The 26,102-nt window shown below is 37.2% G+C and overlaps 1 protein-coding gene across 1 annotated transcript in view; it reads left to right on the top strand.

The window, feature by feature from the left end:
• LOC103546271 (protein eyes shut homolog) overlaps positions 1-26,102 on the top strand; it is a 1,017,652-nt gene that overhangs the window by 60,120 nt on the left and 931,430 nt on the right. Inside the window, exons 5-7 of the mRNA XM_070583910.1 lie at positions 10,873-11,132; positions 20,115-20,211; positions 20,401-20,508. Coding sequence (XP_070440011.1) covers positions 10,873-11,132; positions 20,115-20,211; positions 20,401-20,508 — 465 coding nt within the window. The remainder of the gene's footprint in view (positions 1-10,872; positions 11,133-20,114; positions 20,212-20,400; positions 20,509-26,102) is intronic.

Here is a 26,102-nt window from a genome sequence, read left to right as displayed (position 1 = left end):
AGCAGAATCTAAATTGATGGATGATAACTTCTGGCACTGTCACCTAATCACAGAGATCTGCTGCAAAAAAAAAGTGAAATGTATATTATTTAGACTTTCAATGAATGATGTTCAAAGGATTGAACAGGCACCAGGAGGATAGTGATGGGATCCAAAGAGAATGCACTCACCTTCTTTATGGGTGAATACTGTGCATAGACAGATCTCTATATGTAAAAGACGAAATAGAACGAATAAAAGAAAAACCAAGAACCATGGGCTGCTAACCCATGCTCCAACATAAAAGGCAGATTTAAGATTAAGACAAAATGTAAACCACTGCTTGAAAAAAAAAAAGTAGTTTTATTCTAAGACTATTGCAAGCTCTAAGTGAAAAAGTTACTGGTACAGAATTATATTAAGAAAAAAATGAAATTTTCCCTCTTCCACCCAACCCACTCCTCAGTATATCCATACTTAATAATAATAGTCTTCATCAAAGCACCCACTATATTCCAAGTACTTCTCTAAGTATTTTATAGTCAATAGCTAACTTTGTCCCTACTTGAGAAAGATATTTTCTTGTCTTAGGTTTTAGAGAACTGAGACTCTGAGAATAACTTGTCAAGTTTCCACAGCTACTATAAGGCAGATGAACCCAGTACCCCCGACCCTCCGAGTATGTTTGCACTCCATATGCCTTACTGCCTTTATAAGCTTTGAAACATTTTCGGTATATACAGAAATGCATATATGCAAACATTATGACACAATTGGAATCTATGTTATGTATGACATTATAAAATGACTATCTTTCTAACTCATTACATACAAAAATACATCACTTGCTTTAGTTATTGCAGAGACTATAACCAGTGCCCATTTAATGTCATTTATGTTCTTTGGATTTTTTGCCTTTGTAAACAATGGACAGAGAAGAACTCTGAATATCTGTCTTTGCGCTCTTGCATGTGGATATTTCTGGAAGTGGAACACTAAAAGCATTTGGCACTCACCCATGGTAAATGTATTATTACCTATTCAATTCCCCAGGAATCAAACTCCGAGGTGGAAATCGGCGTGCTACGAGTGCTCTCGAAGTATGTGCAGTGTCATTGTACATCACTTATAACACAATAAAGCTTTTGAAAAAGAAAAGAAAACATCTGTGGGAGAATTAAAGATGCAGAGGGCATAAACACGGTATGAATTGTAGTGAAGGACAATGGAGGCTCCCTGGTCCCCCTGGGAGCTCTAGCACAGGGATGACCTAGTAGAGTTGTCCCACGTTGAGACAAGGTGGCTTAGTCTTTGCGTCCATGCATCAGTCAGTCATTGGATGTGAGCTGTCCCAAGAAAAGAAGACTCACTTTGAGTGAAGTGTCTCTTTCCAGCTGAGGTCAATTCTCATAGCTGTCAGCCACCAACGTTTCCAGGAGTTGGGGAAGTGAGGGCTTCAGTCCTGGATTGAACGCATCCACTAGCACCTATAGTTAATAATATAGCACGTGAGCTTTAAAATAGGTCGAGGGTAGATCCCATGTTAAATGTTCTTACCACAAAACACACACACAAACACACACAAAAGAACGCGATGAAATTTTTAGAGGTGATGGATATCCTTTACAATGGTAATGGTATCACACGTGTATACATATGTCCAAACTCATCAAGATCTACTCATTAAAGATGTGCAATTTTTGTATGTGCATCAATTATACCTCTCTATAAAGATAAATAATTAATTTTTAAAAAAGAAACCACATCTTGTATCCTCAGATGCACTTACTCCTTATAAGTTCTGTAAGATGCTACTTCAGGATTCTGGTTAGCTTCTTTTCCTGGGATAAATTATAAGGAAAGATTAGTAGTATGAATTATTGCACCTACCCCTGGAGCTGTTCCACAGGGCTTAGCTAATATACTTCATCTTCCTCCTTCCCTGACCACTTATAATCTCTTTATCATCAACTAGCATCTCTCTGGTCTCGCTCTACCTCTTGCAGTCTATGTTATAATTCACCTACTGGGACTTGCCATAAACTTTGCAAGATATCTTTTGCCATCACAAATTCCACTGAGACCTCTAGTACTACAGAGCCCATTGAGTATCACAGTGCAGAAGGAAAGTCTCCTTGGACTCGGGCTGGAATCTTTTACCAAGTCTTCTCCTGCTCTGGGACTCATGCAAAGCTGCCAGCTGTCTCTGTCCCAATGTGAATGGGGCAGAGCAATATTTCTGCCACTAGAACCAGAGAGGCCTGCCAAGTGTTGTGCTTCCCTCTTAGATTTGTGTGGTATAAGATACACTAATTTGCCTTTAATTTGCATTAGATGTCCCAAGACACTCCAGAACATTGGATCTTGAACAACTTATGTGACAGGACCCTGGGTCTTCATAGGGTTAATCTCCCGTAGCCTGGAGCACGTGTATCTTCCCAAAGCTTTTGTCACATTTGTCATTTATTATTTGTTCATTTTGACTACCATAATAAATGATGTCCTCAACGTAGTGAATCAGTGTGACAGCCTGTAGAATGTCCATATGGTCCTGTTACCTTCAGATTATATTATTATAGAGGGTGGGAGAAATAACGTATCCTTGAGACAAGACCATAAATGAACAGTGTTTTCTGTTCCAAATGAATATGCACTGTTTCTGACCTTCCTACTTGACAGGCACAGAGATTTTACGCATTCTTGGCCACATATCAAGCATCTGATGCAGTGATAATCTGCTCAATCAAATGTGCCACACCTGAAACAACAGCAGCAGCAATCGAGCTATTACTTGGTTTTGAGTAATCCACTGTCATCCTCAAGGTGATGTGTGTTTTTTGTAGGGACAGAACTGGCAAATAGAGTAGAGAAATGATAGTAGCCCCTCCTTTTGTCCTCAAGCGTGGCACCATTTCTGCTTTTTCCCTAGAGTCCTGTGTTATTTTTAATTTATGGTTCTGGCTGGGGGAAGGGAGTCTAAGTGGGGAGACAGGTTTGAAGGCTTCCAGTTTGCATTCCCCATAGTTCTAATGCCCAAGCAAAGAATGACATGAGTGTTCTACCAACCCAAATGTTAAGTCCATTCCAAGTATATATTCAGGGACTAGAGAAACGACAACTGGAAGCAGTGGACCCACTGTGAGCTACACCTGGGCCAGGTGCATTTATTCCCTTGCCTCCATATGCCCTCGTTCTAACACCAGGGCAATGAAGCCTCAGAAATCCAGGTGTCAATGACAAATTGAACTTAAGTCCCACATCCTTCAAATGTTTGGCCTTCTTTCTTTTAAGTGTAGTTACAAAAGTCAGTGGCCATGGGAATCATTTCTACATCTTGCTGTAGTGTTGTAGGGTGTTTTCTCCTGGGCACTTGGCCTCTCCTTCAATCAGTGTGTTCAAGGTCTGAAAACTGGGCAAACGATCATTATTTTTAGCAGGAAGAGCTGCCCTCAGCCTCCTAATAACCCATTCTTGATTTATTTTGATTGTGTAGATTGAAGAGTATCCTTGCTGTCTACCAATCTATCTTGCCCCCGGAGACAAGGTGTTCTAAGTGTCTCCATAGTTCTCCAAGGATCAGGGCCGCCCGACTGCCTCTTTAACCTTGGTGATCATTATAATCATGGTGATCATTGTATTATGTGCTACCACCTGGTCTTTTTAAATTCCCAAATCCTACCATCCTCATTACTTACAGGGAGCCAAATTTGGTACCAGCATCTACTATAATCAGTCCTGGCCTACAGAGGATGGCCAACACTGAGCTTCTCAGTGAAGCGGCTGCCTTTCCAAAAAGCATATATCTTAGCACTTGAATAAAAAGTATAATCTCCAGGTCCTCCTGCAGAACATGTCCTCACTTTTGTGGCCTCACATAAAATACATTGTTTAGCGTGCTCATTTTTTCTGAGCTTTTTATTTTTTCCACTGTTTACCACTGTTTGCCACTCTTTACCATGATGATTCTGTTATTTCTTCTTCAGTTAATGTGGACCATTAATTTCTCCAGGCTTCCAGGAATTGACTAAGTGCCAGGAAAGGGCTGGTCAGGAAATAGGATCATATGTATAAATACTTTCCACATAGCCCCTCTGAGACGGGAGACCCCGGAGTGATTTTTTTACTGGAGATTTCTCTGCCGCACCTTCCTTCTCCCTTTTTCTCTCTCCCTCATCTCAGTTTCTCTTATTTCTTTCTATAATCTCATACCTCCTTTAAAAATAAGTAAAAGTCATTGTGGGTGCTGTCTGGATCTTTCTAAAGGAGATGTTCTATAATTTTAAATTTTAATGAAATAATGGGCCCATAGTAATTTCTATTTCTCTGTATAATTTTTAGCTTTCTTCTTAAGTAGGTTTATTTCTGTGTATTTTTGACATTGGCTAACCAAAATTGTGCTACAGTTCATAATTAGTTATATCGTATGCATACAGCCTAGAACTGAGTGTATAATTAGTCTAGTATATATTGCTTATACGTATTACTACTTTTGGGGATTTATATATATATATGGATATATATATTTATATGTATTTGGTAACAGAGCATTTATCATAATGCTAGTCCCAACAACAAACCAAAGGTTTATTTCATTTCCTGTTTGCGTACACGTAATACATTTTCTAAATGTATTTTGCTTGCTCGGTTGATTTTCTTTTGAGACTTAGTCTGATGCTTATTAAATTTGGAGTTTAAATTGTTTCTCCATTTAAAAATTCTGGCATACTGTACATTTATGAATTATTTTGAAAATGTTCATCAATTTAAGTTCCCCATCTCAGGACTTTAGTTCTTTTAAGTAACACTCTGTGTCTTGTTTTGTATTCTAGATGTCTGTCTCCTACGCAAGCTGTATTTTTGTATAAATATTATAGAGACATAGACACATGTGTACATATAATTAAATAAAATTTTAAGGAGTGAAACAGGTGCAACTGTAAGTTTCTCTGAATAATTAGGAAATTACATTTAAAAGTAGACTTACATGGACTTGTCCAAAGGGTCTGTTTGGGGAAAAACCAAGAGCCAGAAGCAACACTCACTCAGGAAAACTGACGCACTGTCAATTTGCTGTGTTTACACACACACACACACCATCAAGGTAAATAAATGAAATATAAAATATAAGAATTTAAAGATGCCACCTTGATGCATTTTAAATATGAACTGAGGCTGTGGTTAAAGTTGTCATATAATCGTTCATGCTGCTCATGTTGACCGCATTAGCCGTATTCCTGGGTCAGTAGGTAAACTCACAGACGGTAGCTTCAGCTGTCTTCAGTCAGCCTTTAATACAAGTGTTTTATTTCATCTTATTCTGATTATTGTTGAAAAAGTCATTTTCGAGATGAGTTTATGTGCACTGTAGATTTAAAAAAATCTATAAAATCTGATCATCTGTGTCAGTGGTAAAATGCTCCCTTCTTATGGTTTTCATATTATGATCGCAATGGCAAAAAATGTGCAACTGTGTACTAAGCATCAGTACCCTCTCCTCCTCTCCCATTCCTATCAAGGTCATTCCCTGTCTCACCCGATGGCACCAGTATCTTTCCAAGACCGAAGCTAAAATCCACTGAATCGTTCCCATGACTCAGTCTGCCGCCTCAGCTTATGATAATCGTTGTGCAGGTCCTCTCCAGCATCAGAAATGTGCTTCGCATCTGCTATACCTTCTTCCTGCCTTGGTTTGGGCTCTCAGAATCTCTTATCAGCAGTAAAAAATACCTTCCTAAATGATCTTCGTGCTACCAAGCTCTCCTTATTTTAATCCATCTTTTCCTCTATAACAATCTGATTGTGGGCCAGCCCGGTGGTGCAGTGGTTAAGTTCACACGTTCCGCTTTGGTGGCCTGGGGTTCACTTGTTTGGATCCCGGGTGTGGATCTATGCACTGCTTGTCAAGCCATGCTGTGGCAGGCATCCCACTTACAAAGTAGAGGAAGATGAGCATGGATGTTAGCTCAGGGCCGGTCTTCCTCAGCAAAAAGAGGAGGATTGGCAGCAGATGTTAGCTTAAGGCTAATCTGCCTCAAAAATACTCAGTCTAATTGTGTTATGACCATACTTTAAAACAACCACAACAGAACCTTAAATATCTTCAGGAATAGAATGCAAAATAGCTTAGTTTCATTGTTGTGGGGTGCAGCCTTTCCCTGCTGTCACTTTTTAGGCCATCTCCATATTTAGCCCACCGTATTCATCTTCCCGTACATTTTTACTTCTTAACGTCTTCATGCTGTTCTTCAGAGTGGTCTTTAATCTTCCTTTCTACTTTTAATGTTTACTAATAAAATTAAAAGTTTCTTTGAAATAAATTTTACCAGTCCAAATAAGCTAAATGGTTTTTTACTTTTTTCCCCAAGAGGATTGCAATGGTTAAGAGCATGGCAGTGGCCATCTTGTAATTCACTGTTTATATAGTGTTGTTGACGGCACACCTGATGATATAACTAATTGAAAAAACAAATAGGTGAATGGAAAAAACAATAAAATAAAGAATGAATGACTTAGTTGGGCAACCCATATTTTTTATTTCTTCTTTTTCTTATACCCTCAATGTTTTAAGATATTAAAAAAGTAATACGATTTTATTACTTACAATCTTATCATTTGTCTTTCACCTACTAGCATGGTTGGGATTTTATTTCGCATACAGGTAATGGCTGCAAAAAAAAATAAATGAACTAATCTTTATAGGAAAATATTATTTTAAGTTATGGATACTATTAGATTTAAATTTATGTTTATATCCAAAAAAGTTGGTATACCTATACAAAACATGTTCAAACACAGATAAATATTGCTGAACAATATTTAATCATTGCATATCTATATTTATGGGAAGGTATGCATATAGAATGGTTAATATTCAGAAATTGGAATCTACTAAGAGTTTTTAAGCTAATGAATTTCTTTGATGAACACTCTTTTTTTCCTATTTTATAACAATGCCATCTACTTTATTTTCTCTTATTAGCTTTGATACTTTAAATCAACATTTAATAACTGAAATGCTAGGGCCAGCCCAGTGGCACAGTGGTTAAGTTCACATGCTCCTCTTCATGGCCTCGGGTTCATGGGTTCAGATCCCAGGTGCGGACTTGTGTACCACTCATCAAACCATGCTGAGGTGGCGTCCCACATACATAATAGAGGAAGATTGGCACAGATCTTAGCTCAACAACACTTCCTCAAGCAAAAAGAGGAATATTGGCATTAGGGCCAATCTTCCTCACCTAAAAGAAAAAAAGAAAAAAAGAATTGAAATGTTCTTACTTAGAAGGAGTTCAATGTATTTTCTGCCAGTGGGTTTTTGGTTCCCTCACTAGCAAAGACAGCAAATTAGAATATATTAGTCTACCTTTAAGCGCACAGTAAATTAGTTTTCAAGTGTTTACTACTAGAAATTGTACACTTGAAAAGTCACAGAATATATGTTTTTGCTTGTTTGTTCTTTTAATCCATAAAGACTCCTCTTCTAGCTGTGAGTTTGGAAAATCCCTGCCAGATCACACTGAATCTTCAAATTATTTCATGGTACAATGTAAAAACCAGATTAAAGCTCTCACATAAAATATGTTTTTCCATCCATCAAAGACCAGTTTCTCTGGTACGTACAAAAGCAGATTCAAATATACAAACATGAGGGTCTGATTGTCAGTTACTACCAGTGACTTTGCTTCTTAAAAGTTTATTTTCTACAAAATATCCACTCATCTCCATAGACCTCAGCCTTGGCTTCATCACTCCTATTGACATATGGCCAGATGCTTTCCTGAGAATTTGATCCTTGTAATAACACCACATGAAATCTTGGGCCACCTGTTATTTGAGAAGATAAAACAAACCTTCAGCACATATGCTACATATTCAAGCATTGTCGGCTATTCACAGAGAACTCTTTTAAAATAGACACGTTGAAATTACGTACTCATGAAAGAATACAAGAGAAATAAAAAGATAACTATTGTGCAACGCCCCTCAGAAGTAAAGTTACTTCAAGTAAGATAAATGCACTGAAGCTCTTCTGTTGGACTTTGGTGATTCCAAATTTTAACATTATTTCACGAAATGTTTAATGGTCTTATAATGGATTTGAGACCTGCAAAAAAGAAAAAGGAAGAAAAAAAAGAGAGAAGCTGAGAGGAAGAGGTCTGGGTTTCTGATCTCAGGTTTGCTAACTATGGGACTTTGGCTAAATCACCTTTATCCTTTGCAGCTCCAGCTAGCTCATCTGCAAAGTGAAAGTAGGAATACTTCTTGCACTGATTTCAAAGCTTCACGGGAGGCATCAAATTGGATAATATATTGGACAGTTTTCAATATGATGCGGTATAATGTGATGTGGTTTGACAAATAAATGAAAAGTGCCACTAGATATTGAAGCAATCCCTGTTGTTGAGATGCATATTTTATTTAGGCATAAATAGGGTAACAATGGTTTTTCAAATTTTTTTTAAAATTTTTCCTTCTTCTCCCCAAAACCCCCCAGAACATAGCTGTATATTCTAGCTGTGGATCCTTTTAGTTGTGGCGTGTGGGAACGTCGCCTCAGCATGGCTTGATGAGTGGTGCTACATCGGTGCCTGGGATCGGAATGGGCGAAACCCTGAGCCAAAGCAGAGCATGTGGACTCAACCACTCAGCCACGGGGCCGACCCCTAACAAAGGTGTTGAAAATTCTGTGAAAGCTCCTAGTAACCACTGTAGGAGACTAGGCATTGTTGATGCCAGTTACTATATACACTTTTTCTTCATCATCTCATTTAATCTTTACAACAATTCTCTAAGATTACCAATTTTATTATGCTCTCTGGCCCTCAATTTCCCAAATGAAACAATTCAGGTAAGTCTGTATGATTCTAAACAAAGAGCTTATATTAATTAATATTTATCATATTTTTAATTTACATTGTACATAAGAATATGGAGATTCAGATGATTCCTACACATCAAGGAACCAGAAGCTTAATAGTGGCAACCCATGCAAATGTTTATAATACAAGCTACCATATGTGATGAATTTCTAAAGAGTGTGGCAAGCAAATTTTAGAGCAAGGTAAAATCATGTGCAGGATTAGTAAATAAGCGATAGTATAGCCTTCTTTGGAAAATATTCTGTTTCATTAAGGGATATAGGAGATAATCAAAGACGAAGAGGATAGCATCTTAGTTCTGTAAGTGAAAGAGTGCCCTGAAAATAAGTATGCTAGGACAATAGACCTAAGCCAGGACTGTCCAGGCCAACTAGGATGGCTAGTCACCAACATAATGTCATTACTTTTTAGGGAGGAAAATAAAAATATAAAGGCTATTTACTCATTCTGAAAGGAAATAACACTCATATTTATATTTTTATATTTCAAAGGTATGAATTATTTCAGTTGTAAAGTTTGCCTTATACAAACACACCTTACAAGAAATACTCAGTTTGCATGGTAGCACTTTCTGCCCATTACCAAATTTAAAAAAAAAATTAACTGTTTTTTTAATTAGGTTTAATATTATTGAGCTAGTAAACACATTGTTAGTCAATTATGCCTAAAACCATCTTGCCCCTTATTCAATTTAGTATTTATTTAAATGACAACTATATTTATTTGGAGTTCAATTTCAAGTACTGGTGCAAGCCGATCGTTCAGCATCTCCTCCCGCTCTGTCAGTGTCCTCTGTGTTTGTTAGCACAAAAGGGTCTGGGTATTCCTGGGGCTTTGACACTGCAAAAGAGGTGATTGATTGCTTGATTCATTCTCTCTCCCTTTCTTCCTTTTCTTTTCTTTTTTTTTTTCTTTAGCAAGAAATTGCTTATCACGGAGCAAATTAGATGTTTTAGCGCGTAATAGATTTTTCAAGTTGTCTTGAATATCTAATCTATTAGTAAAGGAAATTTTTTCTCAAAAAATAATTCTTTACTATCTCCTCTGCCTTGTGCCATGATTTGTTACTTGTCAGATAGTACATTTACCCAAGATTTGGAGCTCCACCCTGCCAAAGACTGACAGGAGTTCCCTCTCTGAACCCACCCACTGTTTATAATTGACTTCCACTCAACCGGTTGATTGACAATCTTCGCATGGGCTCCACGTCTGCAGGTTTCATTATTATGTATTTGCTTTATTTGAATACCTTACATGGAAAACCCTTTTTCCTGCCCTGTTAGAATTCTGCTGTTCTTAAGATCAGAACTAGTTACTTTGATGGAAAATGTTTGGCTAAAGTGCTATTTGAAGTCAAAAATTTCCAAGAGAATGACAGATGCTGGACGGTTGAGGGTCAGACTGAGTCTGTGACGTACAGCTGGGATCCGAATGCTTTACTTTTATTTGTCTCCTTTCTCTTCAATTTTTCCACATTATTCAAATTTTAATAGGAAAGTTGTTTTTAAAAACATACAAAAACAGGGACAAAAAATGGATGCTTAACCTAAAGGAGCATCTTGCTGTAAATACTCTGGCAGTTATAAGAATCACATGTGCTAAAGACATTGAATTAAATATCGTCTCAGGCTTATAAACAGTGATCCCAAGTGTAAAAAATCATTTTACATAAGAGAAATAATTGAGGAAATTTTCTTAGTTGGTAATTTAGCTCAATAGTTGCTAAAATTGAAATTGATAGCACTGTTGTTCTCTGGTACATCTCAGTGGCCTGACTATGTTAGAAACTTACCAAATGCTTCTTAAATCTTATTTCAGCCAGTGCAGTCAGTTTGGCAGGAAAACACATTAAATTGTCTCACGAAATTAGGTGAACAATATGTTTAAAGTACATATAATTTATTAATCTTGCTATAAATAAAAAATCATATTAATTCAATGTAGTAATTACATTGAAAATGCAAAGAATAAATTTGGAACAGCATTGTTCATATTTTTTAAAATTGTATTTCAGCTGTGAATGTACATCTGGCTGGACTGGACAAAACTGTAGTGAGGAAATCAATGAATGTGACTCTGACCCATGCCTGAATGGAGCCCTCTGTCATGAATCAACCATCCCAGGGCAATTTGTGTGTCTGTGCCCACCCTTTTTCACGGGAAAATTTTGCCAGGAATATCGTAGCTCCTGTGATCCACTTAATGACCCTTGCAGAAACAATGCAACGTGCTTGACTTTGGTAGATGGACAACGTTACTGTGTTTGTAGAGAAGGTAAGAGCTTATATTTGTTTTAATGTTTTATTTCATTTTGGTTTGGTCTTGTCCCTATGGGAGGATGACTTCTTAAGAACAGGTGAGAGAAAACCTAAATACATTGGAGGATGGGGGAGTATCTGCTCCAAATCAGGTATATAAACCTACTGGGACACATAATATTGGGGAAATAATCTAAAAAGTTAACCTAAATAGCATAGCAGGAAAGGGAGAAAGCTGAAACTTTGTGGCTTTTGGCTCTTTTTTGTTTTTGCTTTGTTTCAGAGATCCTCTCTTATTCAGTTTCTCTTTTCTGAGTAATCTTGTCCGTGTAGTGTTCCTGACAATAGCAGTTAGTTAGAAATGGGCATAGGTACAATCCAGGGCAATCAGATGCTTCACTGTAACTTTTCTCCTGGACTTATCTATGAACATCACTTCTTTCTACTTAAATTGCTCAACCAGTATCATGTGACTCTGGTGGCTACTTTGTACCGTGGGAGAGAGCCCATGTGAGAGAGAGAATGAGCTGATCAAAGGACATTATGAAGCCCCTGAATCCAGCCATACCTGATGTCAGGCTGCTTCTGGCTTTCTGGGTCAGATCAGCCAATAACTTCAACTATTATCACTAACGATGCTTGACTGGGATCTCTTCACCTGTAACTGAAAGAGGTCTGATCAGTACACAGGTGGTCTGGGTAAATATTTACTGCTCACATACTGCTGGCTGTGCAAGAGCCATTACCACCTTCAGCAGGAATGCTTCTGACATAAAACCAGCACGTCACAGGTTTCAGTGTAACTGGCATGTGCCGTAAACACAGTGTAAAACCATATTGTGTCAAGAGGTCTACAACTGCTGGTTATTTTCTCATAACCACTTATATGTTCATATCTCTTTCCTTCTTACTGGCTCCACTGCAATAGAAGCCCTTTAAAGATAAACGCAACACTTATTTACTCTTCTGCCCCAAAAGGCCAGCTTAGACCATATCATTTAAGAGTTATCTTAGTCAAAGCTAATTCCGTTTGTTTTTACAAACTATTTACATCTTCCTGAGCACATAAAGTAATCTATTATAAGGATATAGAGGCAAATTCTATGTACATGACAGAAACTTCTGGGCCTTCCGTGGAATTGGAACTAGAAACTGGGGAGCTATTAGTAATTGTTTTTGCAAAAATGACATGGGCTCTATATAGCACATAACGTGGACATATAGAGCATACGGAAAGATATTTTCAGGAAAGAAGCAGGAAAAGAAAGACAGGAAACAATGTGAGAGGAGCGTTTGATGCCTTGCAAACCTCACTAATTGTGAAGTACATCATTTACATGAGTGATTTTCCTTTTAACAAAGATTGGTAGTGAAGTTTTTTGAAAAATTATTCAATAGCAGCAGAAGAGCTAATTTTTTGAGCAGGATTATTCCATGGTGCTTTACTCATCCCACTAACAGATTCTCAGAATATAAGTAATAGATCAATATTTATGGAGGGGCAGCAGTATATTTCCTCAGTTTAAATAAAATTTCCTCTATTTTCACCAGAGATAATTTTCCAGAAGAAGGCATGTTTATCCAAATCATAATAGTTTTGATAATTCAATTCATAAATGCATTTAATGAATTTCTATAATCTAGTGAGATTCCTTTCCTGTTGTGGAATGAGGGGAAAATAAGTTCAGAGATACCACAAAACCTTATCTCCTATTATACTACTACTAAGATTTTCCATTCTCATGAGCAGCCACAAAAAGGTCTTGGGGACAATTTAGATTTCACCATTGTATGTGAGTAAAATCTTACTTTTTTTCTTGGAAGTTCATCCTTCCACTTAAGGCTTCCAGAGAAACAGGACTACTTAAGTCAATGCTTTTGACAGAGTGGCGGGCGGACGCAACCACTCATGTGTTCATCCCTTTCTAATTGTGACTCGGCACAGAGATATTTGAAGTGGACATCATTTCTAAACTATTTTGCTCCATGTATATATTTGAGATGGAAAATATGTTTCTAAACCGAGAAATGATACGAGTAAGCTTCCGTAGGTCAGGTCGAACTACCATAAAAATGTTTGGGTAATGTTCCTTTAGTAGTTCAGCCTCTGGCAGATCACAGACTAAGCACTGTGACATTGCTTTAAAAAACTACGTCAGAATATTGACAAGAGATCAACTATGGGATATTTTAGACATTATGACCTGAGTTACTTTAATGGCTGTTATTTAAAATAGGGTATATGTCAAAGCCATTACATCACTTTTTAAAGAAAATATTCTGATCAAATTCCATTTTAAAAATTACTGAAATTTAAAACCATGAAAAATTCCAAGATTTAGCTTCTTATACAGATACAGGGTGTGGAAGCTCCACTGGAACTCTTTGAAAGTTGTTGATGTTTTGTCAACCGACTAGGACATGGTGGGTCATGAGAAAAGTCTTAAGGCTTAAAGTGTGACAGTTCAGCACATGCATCTCCAGAATTCTGGTCATGGTTTTTAGTCAACCTTTAGGGTCTATCACAATTTCAGTATGAGTATGAATAAAATCGCAGAGCCAGGGTAATGATATGATTACATACTAGACAGCTAAATTATAAATGGCATTAAAATTCACCCTGCAGATCCAGCAAGTAAAATAATTGGTACTTTGATTTATGCCAAATTGATTGCTTAACAGGTAAACTATGTTGGTTAGTGTGATTGAAATTTATTGTCAAAACAATCTAATCCATTTTGGTGCAATGTGAGCTATTTAAAAATTATAGATGTAGTAAGACATCAGACCTATTGTGATTATGTTTTGTGAGAGAAAGTAAGGGCAATGCTCTGTCTTCTGATTAGAACTGAGGTGACTTAATTTGGTCCCTATGAAACTGAACATTTCCTAGGGAAAATAGGTAGGCAGAGGAGCATTTAGCAGTAATTATTCAATACAGGTTTGTTTTGTACATAATCTTATTTGTTTAAACAATTTCTATGATAAAAAAAATCAGTGCTTTAATAAATATAAAAATAGCACATAGAAAGGCAAATGTAATTTCATAAGATTTCTAGAAACAGTGGGGTTTATTCTTGGTCCCCCAGTAGTGGGAGCTTTGGTAGTATAGAGTGAAATAAATTTACACACCTCAAAATTTATTTTATAATACACATAATTTTTTTTTTGCCTCTATAAACTATGCTCTGTATGCAACACGTCAGTCTTGCAACTGCATGCTGGTAGTGTTCTAGAAATCTCAAAAGTGTGTTCTTTATTAACTGATTCAACAAATATATATTGATTTCCTACCATGTGTCAAGTCTTGAGACAGATTCTGGAGAAATTAAACATGGCCAAGACATGCCCTCAAGGAATTTAAAGTTCAAGGGAAAGACACATAAGTAACCGTTAAAGTACAATGTAGTAAGAGCTCTTCCATTCATGACAGAGATATGCACAAGGAAAGAGGATTTGTGGATGTATACCCCAGCTTTCTTGCTTAGTGTAACAACTCCGAGTTGTGTTCCATACGATTTCTACGAGGATCTCCAGCAGCCTCAGTTGCCCACAGCAATAACCTGCTTATTAAACCACTCCTTCCCGCATTTTATTTCCCCGCTCCCTTGCAATAATTTCTGGGGTCACCTCTTAAATAAGTTATTTGTGCACAAATCATCATCTTAGAGTCTTCTTTTGGAAGAATTCAAGCTAAGACACATAGCAAACCCCATCCCTCTGGAAATTATAGTTGATCCAAGTCTGGGCATGGGACTGGGAGATTGCCATGCAGAATGCTTCCTTGGAAATGAGGCTGAGAGAAGCAGCTTTCTCCTTCTGATGGAGTCATTCAGTTGGTGCAGCCAGCACCGTGTTCCTTTGGCGATATGGAGATCTGTACGCAGTCGGAGAGACGTGCTTGTGAAAGAACTCCTGGTTGTTCCTATAGCTCTTTCTTCACTTCTGCAAACTGCCGCTATCCTTCCCAGCTAGGCTGCCAAGAAATCCCATTCCTTGCCTAAGTTAGTGTTTTTCTTTACATTGTGTGTGATCGAAAGAGCAATGGCTAATGCATAAGTGAAGGGAAAGAGCTCATTAAGTAGGAGAGATTGAATAAAGTGAGTTCAACCTCAGGCTGGTAGGAATGGAATATAAAAATGACGTGAGAGAGTTAGATGTGACTCTAGATGAAATGCACTTGACTGTCAGTGTGCACAGCGTTCAGTAGGGTCTCTGTACTAACGTGTGTGTGTATACAGTGAGAGATCTAAAATCATTTTATTCTTAAAACATATTTCTTTTATAATATTCTCTTTAGGAAAGATTCTCTGTCTCTCTACTTTGAATTATGTCTCAGTTTACAGGCAAAAGTATCACCCTATCAAATACTTTTAATTCAGTTGAAAGGGCTTAGTTTGCAAATGTAGCCACTTCGTCCACATCTCCATGGTGAAAGCAGCAAAAGTTTCTTTAAATGATCCTTTACAGAGGATTAAATGTGGAAAAGACTCCATATAAGACGTTGTAGTGAAAGGAAGAATCAGATCATTTACATGTGCCATTGATTTACAACTGGGAGTCTAAGCTTGATGGATCTGTACAACAGAGGAGGCAAGCAGTTGCATTTAAATGTGTCTATTACTCCAGTGTGTATACTATTATCATGATAATGCCACATTTCCTAAGGTGTATAATTCTGAGCAGCAAATAAATGTGTCTCTTGTCAAAATAGTTTGTCTAAATGAAAAATTACTCTGTTGACAATTAAAAGCCTGTGCTCATGTAGTAACATATATCTGTTAGATTTAAATAGCTGTGGACATTTATAGCAGGGAAATTCTTCCAAGATTATATATATTGTTGTCAATTAACTTTAAAACATGTCAAAATTTCTTACATTTAAAATATTAGCTTTTATATTCATTTCCTAAAAGTTTACTTAAAATCAGTGTTAAAAAACCTTAGCAGGGTCTATTGGAAATTTTAGTTCCATCTTTTCATATTTCATAGTTTTTAAAGTTACCTCTGCAACTATTTAGTAATATTGGTTAATTTTTAAGAAAATATTAACATTTTTATTATCTTGTTTTAAAATACAAAGAAAACAATAGTTAAAAAAATATTTCTGACTTGCCAAGAGAGAAATCTTTTTCTGTTTTCATAAAGTTTTAAAATGTATGGAAATTAAAGATTTTAATTAAGAAGAATAAAAATACTGCCTTTCTAATACTTTTGAAAACAATTAATTTTAATATTTTTAGTTTTTATTTTAAAATGTGTGGTTTTTACACTACTTTGTTTGAATACGTGAAAGTTATACTCTAGCTTTTCCCTATTTACCTTCATTTCTAATTACTCCAACTGATACTACTTCTGATGTGAGAATTCTCAAAGCATAGCCCTAAAAGATAAAATGTTTCCTAAAGCAGTTTTGTGAAAACCTAACCGTTGTTAATGTATTTTGTTTTATTGTATCCATGCTAGAGGATCAGGTATAAAAAGGCTACAGTTCTTAGAACTTAGAAAATGTTAAGTAATTTAAAAACTATACTTATAATCGACATTGATTTAGCTCCTGAATTTAAGCAGTAGGTTTAGTAACTTATTTTGTGATGTGTTTTGGGGAATTGGGAAGTGTAAAAATACCATTTATTAACCAGTCATGTGCATTTGCTGGGACAATACACAGGCAAGACACTGTAAGAAAAGGATCAAGAGAGCGTCTGTCTGAGAACGCCTCCTTACTTGTGTATAAAAATTCTACTGCAGTTAGTAACATAGGGTCAGCTGGATAGTTCTGGATAGGGATAAATAACAGGGGAACAGCATAGACTGAATTCACTGTACTTTCAGTTTTGACAGACTTTTAGTTATACTGTGTATATTCAAAGCAAGTATCCTTCACAGGAATAAAAATCAACTTCTAACACCAAGGACCATGGAAAATTTAATTTGGAACTAAGTGTATATACTTTCCACTCCTTTATATCCCCAAAGCATAACCTTTCTCAGCAAAGCTTTGGTTTATTTTAAATGCAGTCCATGCCTGCTTTATTTTTTCTCCTAATGTCTACAGCATTTCAGCAATCTCATTTCCTCAGCCCATTGACATATGTTGCTAGTTGGTAACAAAGCTCCATCTCAGAAATGTCAAACTAAATGAATCAGGCAAAATCAGGAAAACAAGGTTATCCTGTGAGCTGTCCAAGCTCCCAGGTCCTGAATGTTCTTCCGATGCATCACCAGCTGAACGCAGACAGGCACACCGGCACTGCTTTAGCTGGCCAATGTCCCTGACTACCCGTGCCTCAGAAGAACATTTCTAAGAAGGATCTTAGTGTCAAATTGCCCTGCCTCCCAGAGGAAGCTAGTCATGCTAAAAGTAGGAATGGTGGAATGCATCCAGCTTTCTAAATAAATCTTTAAGTTGTAAACAAATTTTTTTTGAGGAAGATTAGCCCTGAGCTAACTACTGCCAGTCCTCCTCTTTTTGCTGAGGAAGACTGGCCCCGAGCTAACATCCGTGCTCATCTTCCTCTACTTTATATGTGGGACGCCTACCACAGCATGGCGTGCCAAGCGGTGCCATGTCCACACCCAGGGTCTGAATTGGCGAACCCCAGGCTGCTGAGAAGCGGAACATGTGAACTTAACCACTGCACCACCGGGCCAGCCCCTAACTTATAGACAAATTTAACTACAACCAAATATTTAAAGAAATAGTTTATTATGTTACTTATAACTGTACTATGATATTTGCAGTTTAAATATAGCAGCAAAAGTGATGGATGACTGGTGAAGTGTGTTAGAATAATAACTTGCACATCTAAAATTGGGAGAACTAAGGGCCAGCCCAGTGATGCAGTGATTAAGTTCTCGCACTCTGCGTTGGTGGCCCCGGGGTTCAGAAATTTGCATCCTGGGAGTGGACCTACACACCACTTATCAAGTCATGCTGTGGCAGGCATCTCCACGTATAAAACAGAGGAAGTTGGGCACAGATGTTAGCTCAGGGCCAGTCTTCCTCAGCAAAAAAGAGAAGGATTGGCAGCGGACGTTAGCTCAGGGCTAATCTTCCTCAAAATAAATAAATAGAATTAGGAGAACCATATTAACTTGGAAATAACGCATTTTAATTTTGGTGTTAATGCTTGGTTTTTAATTTTGCTTTTAATTTTAATTTTGGTAATGGTTTGGTTTTAATTTTGGTTTAACGGATACAACATCTAGTGCATGAATGAAATTATAAGAGTGCAACATCAATGTTTAACTTGAAGAATTCAACGATTGAGTGAAAATAAAATAGGACAAATTAGTCCTGATGCTTGTCCTGAAGACTAGTAGGTCTGCTGGTCACACAGGCACTCCTGGTTTCTTATGGCGTCCATGTGCATCTTCAGACCATCTTTCTACTTTTAGCCTATCATTGACTCTAAAGTGAATTTCTCGTAGATACCATGTAGCTGGTTCTGTTATTTTATTTACTCTGTCTCTGCCTTGTCATTGGAGTGTTTTTTAAAATCATATTTCATGTAATTATTGACATTTAGGCTTTAAATAAACCATCTTGTGATTTGTTTTCTGCTTGTTGTATCACTACTTTGTTCCTCTGATTTTCTTTTGGGTTAAGTAATTTTTAGAATTTCATATTCTCTTCTGCTAAAGAGGAAGCCAGATATCACAAGACGTGGTACCAACTTCCCAGTCTCCAACGGGAAGTGGGTTTGGCACTTGACCTGATGGTAGACACCACAGAGAATGGCAGTAGCTCGTGGCATGGTGTGATGTGAAAAGATAAAGAAGGCCAGTCCCATCTTCTCTCACGGGCATCTGAGTGAGGAAATACTGAGGGGATTTTCCCCTGAGCAGTAGGTACTGCAGCTGAAAGGTCAGGATACAGAGATGGAGACCAAGGAAGCTGTGCTCCGTCAGCTGCATGCCAGTAGCACAAGCTTTCACGTGAAGAGGTCTTTGAAGATAGAAAGCAGAGGGACTATATGAGAAGGCAGTAAGGGAGGAAGGCGGCCATCATGGGTAGCTAGACCTCCGTCCACTTCAGGTGCTTCTCAGTTCCACTCCTAGTCTGTGTGTAGGCCAATAATAAACACAATGTTCTTCCAGTAACTTGAATGACCTCTGTTCCTCAAGCTAAATAAATCTGAGCAGAGATTGACATTTATAATGTCACTGCTATTATTTGGTGCTTAGTTATATCACTGAAAAAACAAGACAAAGGAAAATCCTCTTGTTTCTTACATTTTCTACTAGTATAGAATAAATATTATCAATAAAAAGGAGTATACGTATATATTTTGTTTTACCTAGTCCATATATAATCATGGAAATAATTGTTTAAATGATCATCAGAAAATACTGAATATTTAATGTGTTAAAAAGTGATATCTTGCTGAGTTTTTCTGATAGAAATGTTGAAATAATCACAACTGCCTCTCTTATCAGTCTGTATAATTTTCTTTCATGTTCTTTGTTTTTTTAAAAATATAACTGGAATGTGTTTAAATGGATGAGTGATTATGTAGCTATGACTCAAAATAATTTGTTTTCTGTGAATCACTTGGATACGAAAAGCAATTAAATAATTTGCCTCATCTGCTAACTGCCTTGAATAAATTTGATCACTGGAGCTCAATTTTACTTTAAGATTGGTCATCACATTAATTCCTTTGCTTTCCAGATCGTTTCAATTCTTCTTGCTCAAACATTTAAATACCTTCAAACAACAGCGACATTAGCAACAACTCGACTTTCCCAGGGGATTTAGTAACGTGTTCCTTCCTTGGTTCTTTCATTTGAGCTCATTAATTAGAAAGTAGCATAATTTTATTTATACGTTATGTGAAATAGAATTGTATGAGAAGCCAGAGATAAGGTGGTTCTTTTTTTTTTTTTTTAGCTTCCATTATGAGCATATTCTCCAGACTCTTTACTACTGATTCTGATTTTCACACTCGAAAGTGAGGATTGCTCATCCATACCCATCTCATCTCTCTTACAGGATTTGAAGGTGAACACTGTGAAATTAACACGAATGAGTGCTTCTCTCTTCCCTGCCAGAATTATGGTGACTGTGAAGATGGGGTCAACAGTTTCAGGTAGAGAAAACCAAATAATATCTAGATGTGTGTTTTAGCATCTAGATGTATCTAAATGTATGCATATTTATAATTCCAACTGACAAATTGCACATTTCTGTTTATTAACATTTTGCCATGATACCATTATTTTAAGCTTCAACTTTATACATTTATATTAATAGAGTTATTAAATTTCTTCTTTAAAAGGTGTGTTTGCAGACCCGGGTTTTCTGGACCTCTGTGTGAAATTGAAACTAATGAGTGTTCCTCTAAACCTTGCAAAAATAATGGAACCTGTGTGGATCTAACAAACAGGTTAGAGGCTGCTTTTTACTGAATCAACTATTTTATATGCGAAATTTAATAGATGTAAGGTGAACATATGTGTACCCAGCATGCAACGTAAGGAGCAGAACAATGCCGATACTCTTGTCCTTCTTGGCAAGAACTCTGCTGCCCTCCCACCCAGTTGTATTGAATATCCTGAATTTATGTTTCCTGCCTTTGCTTTAATTTACAGTACTAACTATTTGTGCATATGCCTGAACAAAATGCTCTTGAGTTTGAATATCAATGTAAGTTAAATAATATTGTGTATAGTTTTCTGAAATAGTTCATTTTGTTGAACATGACATTTCAGCATTATCTGTTAATGTATGTATCTGTTGCTCATTTTTAACTATTGTAGAATATTCCATCTTAAATATATGCCAACATTTATTTGTCATTCTCTTGGTCATGGATATTTGGGTTATTTTCCTCACCAATAATAATACTATTACAGTTTTCAAGTATTTCTCCAAATACAGAAATACTGATGGTACTCTAGTTTTCATACCTAGAAATAGAATAGTTGGATCATTGGGTAGACATTTTCACATTTACAGTATCATTTTTTTCCCCATTTCATTTTGAAAATTGAACATTCATACTCAACAAAAGTGAATAAATTTTCCTATTAGCATTGTCAGAATGTTCCATTTAGGCTTATCTGCTGTATGTAAAATTATAACGCCTTGTAGTTTTTCTCTGCATTCCTATGATAACTTACGAGGTTGAGCATTTTCTCATACATTTCAAGAAATTTAATTTTTCCTCTAGATATGCCTATTTATGGCATCTGCCCTTTAATGTTCTCTTCTTATTGATTTGTAGGAATCTTTCTAAATTCAAATTATTAATATTTTTGTTAGTTGTATGTACTGAAAATATCTTTTATTGGTTGTGGCTTGACATTTCACCTTCTCTATGATAACTTTTAGATACTAAAACTTAATTTTAATGTAATTAAATGAATCAATTAGTTTGGATATGGCTTGCTTTTTTTTTTCTTGTTTAACAGTGTTTGCCCTAGGACACAGAGATGTTTCTTATATTTCCTTTCAATATATTGAAAGTTCTGTCCTCCATGTTTAAATTTTAATCTATCTGGAACATTGTGTGTGTTTGTGTATGTAGTATAAGTTAGGAATCTAAATTTATTTTTTTCCATACGAATAACCAATTCTGCCTATTCATGTATTGAATGGGTCCATCTTTTACTCTCTGATCTCCCCTATTGGCAAAGCCTTCTTGGTTGCAGATCAAGTTCCCATATGTGAATATGTTTATTTCTCTGCCTCTCTTCTATTTCCTTAGTTCAGTTGGTCATCCACGTACCAGTACCATGAATCTTAATTACTTACCTTTGAAATATCTCCATACCAGCAGAGCAAGACATCTCATATTTTCAATCTTCCTCTTGAACGCTTGAGCCATTTTTGAAAGTCTCTTCTGTTACCATCAACGTATGTTCTGCATAAATCCCTAAATCCTAACAAGCAAACAAACAAAGACCAGGTAGAATCTTGATGGGAATTCCATTGGATTTATAGCTCAATTTGAGAAGAATTGATGTCTTTATTTTGATCTTTTAAAATATCTTTAAAAAAAACCTTGGACGAATTCAACTGGACAGTCATTGATTAGGATAAAAAATAACTCATTTTGCCCAGTCATGGTTGCTCTCGAAGTACCAGGGGCTATGTTTATCTGTCTTAGTAGACACCCAACATCTAGAATTGCTGTCTACATTTGTGTCACAACCTGCTTAAGTTTCCAATAATCTTCTTTTATTTCTATCATTTTCTTGGCCATCTGGCTTTCTCACTGTCCAGTCTGGTGAAGTAAACGAGGACAAGCTTTGAATCATCACCCCTGTAACTCCTAAGCCTTTCAAGGGGACACTAATCACTACAAGTCCCTTAGGGATACAGAATAATTGCTTTCAGTTTGAAATCTTGGAGTCTGAAGGGGCATTTCAAGATATTCTAATTGGGTTTTCCTCTATAATAGCTCTTATTCCAATGTAGAAATTCTGTCTATTACTGAATGTATTGATGACACTATACATTCAGGAACTATGGGGGAAAACACAACACAACAAAACAAAAGAAAAGATGGATTTGTGACCCATCTACGAGATCTCAATAAGCTTGTACTCCTATTGGTAGAGCAGTGGTGTTTCAAAGATAAGTCTAAGTTCTGAGCCAGTATCCAACAACTCCTAAAAGGTCTGAATATCTTTCTGTCATCAGTGAACAGTCATAGTGGTAAATGGCCTCAGATCTCTCTGAGGAGGGCTTCAGGAAGATACATGAACACCTGTGACTATTCTTCTTCAAGATTATTCTTCAAAGAGGCTTTAGCTGAGGGACTGAGTCTATGCTATAGCTTAGGTATGGAATTGTTTAAGAGGCTAGGAATCCCTACAAAGGTGAATTGAATTACATTTCTGTCCTGCAGACCTATAGATTTAATTCCATGTGTGTAGGGTAGCACCATAGCAGACGTATATTTCATTTCTAGAAACCCATTACTGATTAGCCACTGCTAAGGATATCTGTGAATCAATCCATCTATCACCATTCTGCTTCTCTGATTTATGTGATTATTTGCTCATTTTTTATCTGGTAGTCAAGTATATCCAACAGGCTTTATCCATTCTTGGCTCCTACTTTTCTAATTTAGATCAGGGAACCCAATTTCACTGTAGCATCTCACATTGTTATCTTCAGCCTGTAAAGGACCATCACCACAAAGCTCTTCAAGACACTAGTTCCCCTCACCAGCCCTGTTCTTAATCTTGGTGAATGGAATGTCCTCCTGGATGAATGGAGTTTCTTCCTGGGAGATTGGAATGCCCTCCTATATTCTCTGGGAATAGAAATTAAGTGGTAATTGAGCAGCTTACACATAATAGATCCATTCAAAAATTTCTGTAACAATGAGCCTATGAACAGCTTCCTGTAATATACATCAAGAAAACTCCGGCACTTCTGCCTCACTAATCTAAGCTAGAATTAAGTCCTGTCTTTAATTAGCCAGCCTATCTAATACCACCCCTAGACGCTCATATTAGCATGTTAAATCTTCCCTCTGCATCCATGTCAATAAGTGCAGCTTATTTAAGTCTTGTAATTATTCTCCCTTGTTGTGTTCACCTTAAATTTAGTCCCACAGATGCTCCCCAACTTTGTAGCAATACAGATTTGTGGGGTCATGCAAATCTTTTAGGGTATAGGCTATGTGTTTCCGGTTAAGTGTTTCCATCTCTCATCAGCAAATGTTGGATCTAACCATTTTTATGTACTGAAACCAATGAGAAATTTGGGGAGTGGGCCAGGGAAAACTGGCAACAGCCTGTAGGTCAATTTTTCAGCGGCATTTAGAGGAAAGCTTGTATGCAAAGAAGCATAGATTCCGTAAGACACAGGAGAGGTTTGGCATCTAAACAGTAAAGGAGTTTACGTGAATTCAGAAATTCAAGTTCCTCAGCCATGTCTGTCCTCTGTCTGCAGGGGATATGAATTCCTCTGAAGTTACTATACAGACTGTATTGTGTTGCTGTTGTTGCTTAGCAAAGAAACCTGAAAACTCAGTAGTTAACAGTAACAATCATTTATTATTACATATCTGTGGTCTTCTGAAATTTGGCTAATGTAGGTTGGGTTCGCTGAGGTTTCTCTGGGACACAGCTGAGGGGAGAAGAATATGTGCAGGTCTGTTGTGTCAGCTGAAATGGACGTGCTCCAAATGTTTCTCATCCTTTTGGGACTAGAATGTTCTTCTCATAGAGGGGCAGAGGCTCAAGAAACCAAGCGGAAACATGCAAACCCTGTGAAGCCCTAGGCTCGCAACAGCACCCTTCCTCCCTTACCCATAGATCACTTTCCAATGAAGAATCACTGCCAAGCCTGAAAAGTGGGGGCAAAGAAGCACACTCTTCCCATGAGGAAGCTCTGGCCAGGAAGGAGAGTGGTAAAGAATTAAGTTAAAAATGTTGTCAACCAAACAGAAGATAGGAGTAGTAACAGGAAAGTAGACCCACAGAAAATATGTAGACTGAAGCATGGGGCATTAAACACATGGCATTTCCAGTTTGCCCTGCATGGGCCCTGAGAGAGAGCTCTGAGGCAGAGACTGCAATGAAATGCTGAGTAGAACTGAAATGACCTTACACCTCTAAATGAAGTTTTTTCATATGAATTCATTAGATGACTTCTGAGGACTGCTTTGCCACGTGTCAGTAGGAGATCTCAAAGAGCTACCGGGGGAAATGCCAGCCAAAATGCCCTCTGTTTAAAAGAGAGCCCATGTTGTCGATTCATGAACACAAGAATGATGAGTTCATTTACAGAGCTGAATTGATTATAGTGTTGATGTTGACCCTTCAATCTAGCTGATGACAGCAAAGTGTTTTCCAAACTGAGAAAATCGTAAGAAGCTTGGGGGAAAATAACCAACTACAATGGTGAGCAACTTGACAGTCCAATATGCAGATTGCTGAAGAGATTTTGTGAATATTAATCCTCAAGTTCAGCTCATGTAGAGGAAAAACTACTTCTGCCAGTGCAATACATTGACTGAACCATGATTGAAATAGAGCCTCTTCCTGACATGAAACAGATGTTGCAGTTTGCTGGATGTGACTTCTGAACACCTGACTAGCCTTGCACAGAGTGCTGGCATCTCTGTTCAGAGGCTCTTCCCAGAGATCGGAAAGGTAAAGAGGGAAATGAAATGTCTCAGTACAAAGCCTAGCTTTGTTCAGAGACATCCTTAGAGGATGATAGTGTAATGAACATGAGCTATTCGGAACCCCAAGGCAATTTCCCCCTGGAGAAAAAGAAATGGCAGCCACTTTGGAAGACAGTTTGGCATTTTCTTACAAAACTTGCAACATGATCCAGTAATCGCACTACTTGGTTTACCCAAATGAGTTGAAATTTATGTTCACTAAAAAACCTACACACAGATGTTGATAGCAGCTTTATTCGTAATTACCAACACTTGGAAGCAACCAAGAAGTCCTTCAGTAGGTGAACGGCTAAGTAAACAGTGGTACATCCAGACAGTGGAATATTACTCAGCACTAAAAAGAAATCAGCTTGCAAGCTATGAAAAGACATGGAGGAATCTTAAATGTCTATTACTAAATGAGAGAAGCCAATCTAAAAAAGCATCCAAGTGGTATGATTCCAACCAAATGGCATTCTGGAAAATGCAAAATGTTGGAGACAATGAGGAGAGCAGTGGTTGCCAGGAGTTTGAGGGAAGAAAGGGATGACTAGGTGAATCTCAGAGGATGTTTAGGGCTGTGAAACTATTGTGTATGACTTATAATGGTGGACACATGTAATTATACATTTGTCAAAATCCGTACAATGTACAACACCAAGAGAGAACCCTAAGGTAAACTATGGACTTTGGGTGATAATGACATGTCAATATAGGCTCATCAATTGTAATAAATGTACCACTCTGATGGGGGATGTTGATAGTGAGCAAGTTTTGCCTGTGTAGGGGCAGGGGCTATATGGGAACTTGGTACTTTCTCCTTAATTTCACAGTGAACCTTAAACTAATAT

This window comes from Equus przewalskii, chromosome 19 (assembly GCF_037783145.1).
Source record: "Equus przewalskii isolate Varuska chromosome 19, EquPr2, whole genome shotgun sequence".
Lineage (NCBI taxonomy): Eukaryota > Metazoa > Chordata > Mammalia > Perissodactyla > Equidae > Equus > Equus przewalskii.
This window is presented reverse-complemented; position numbering and strand designations above follow the sequence as displayed.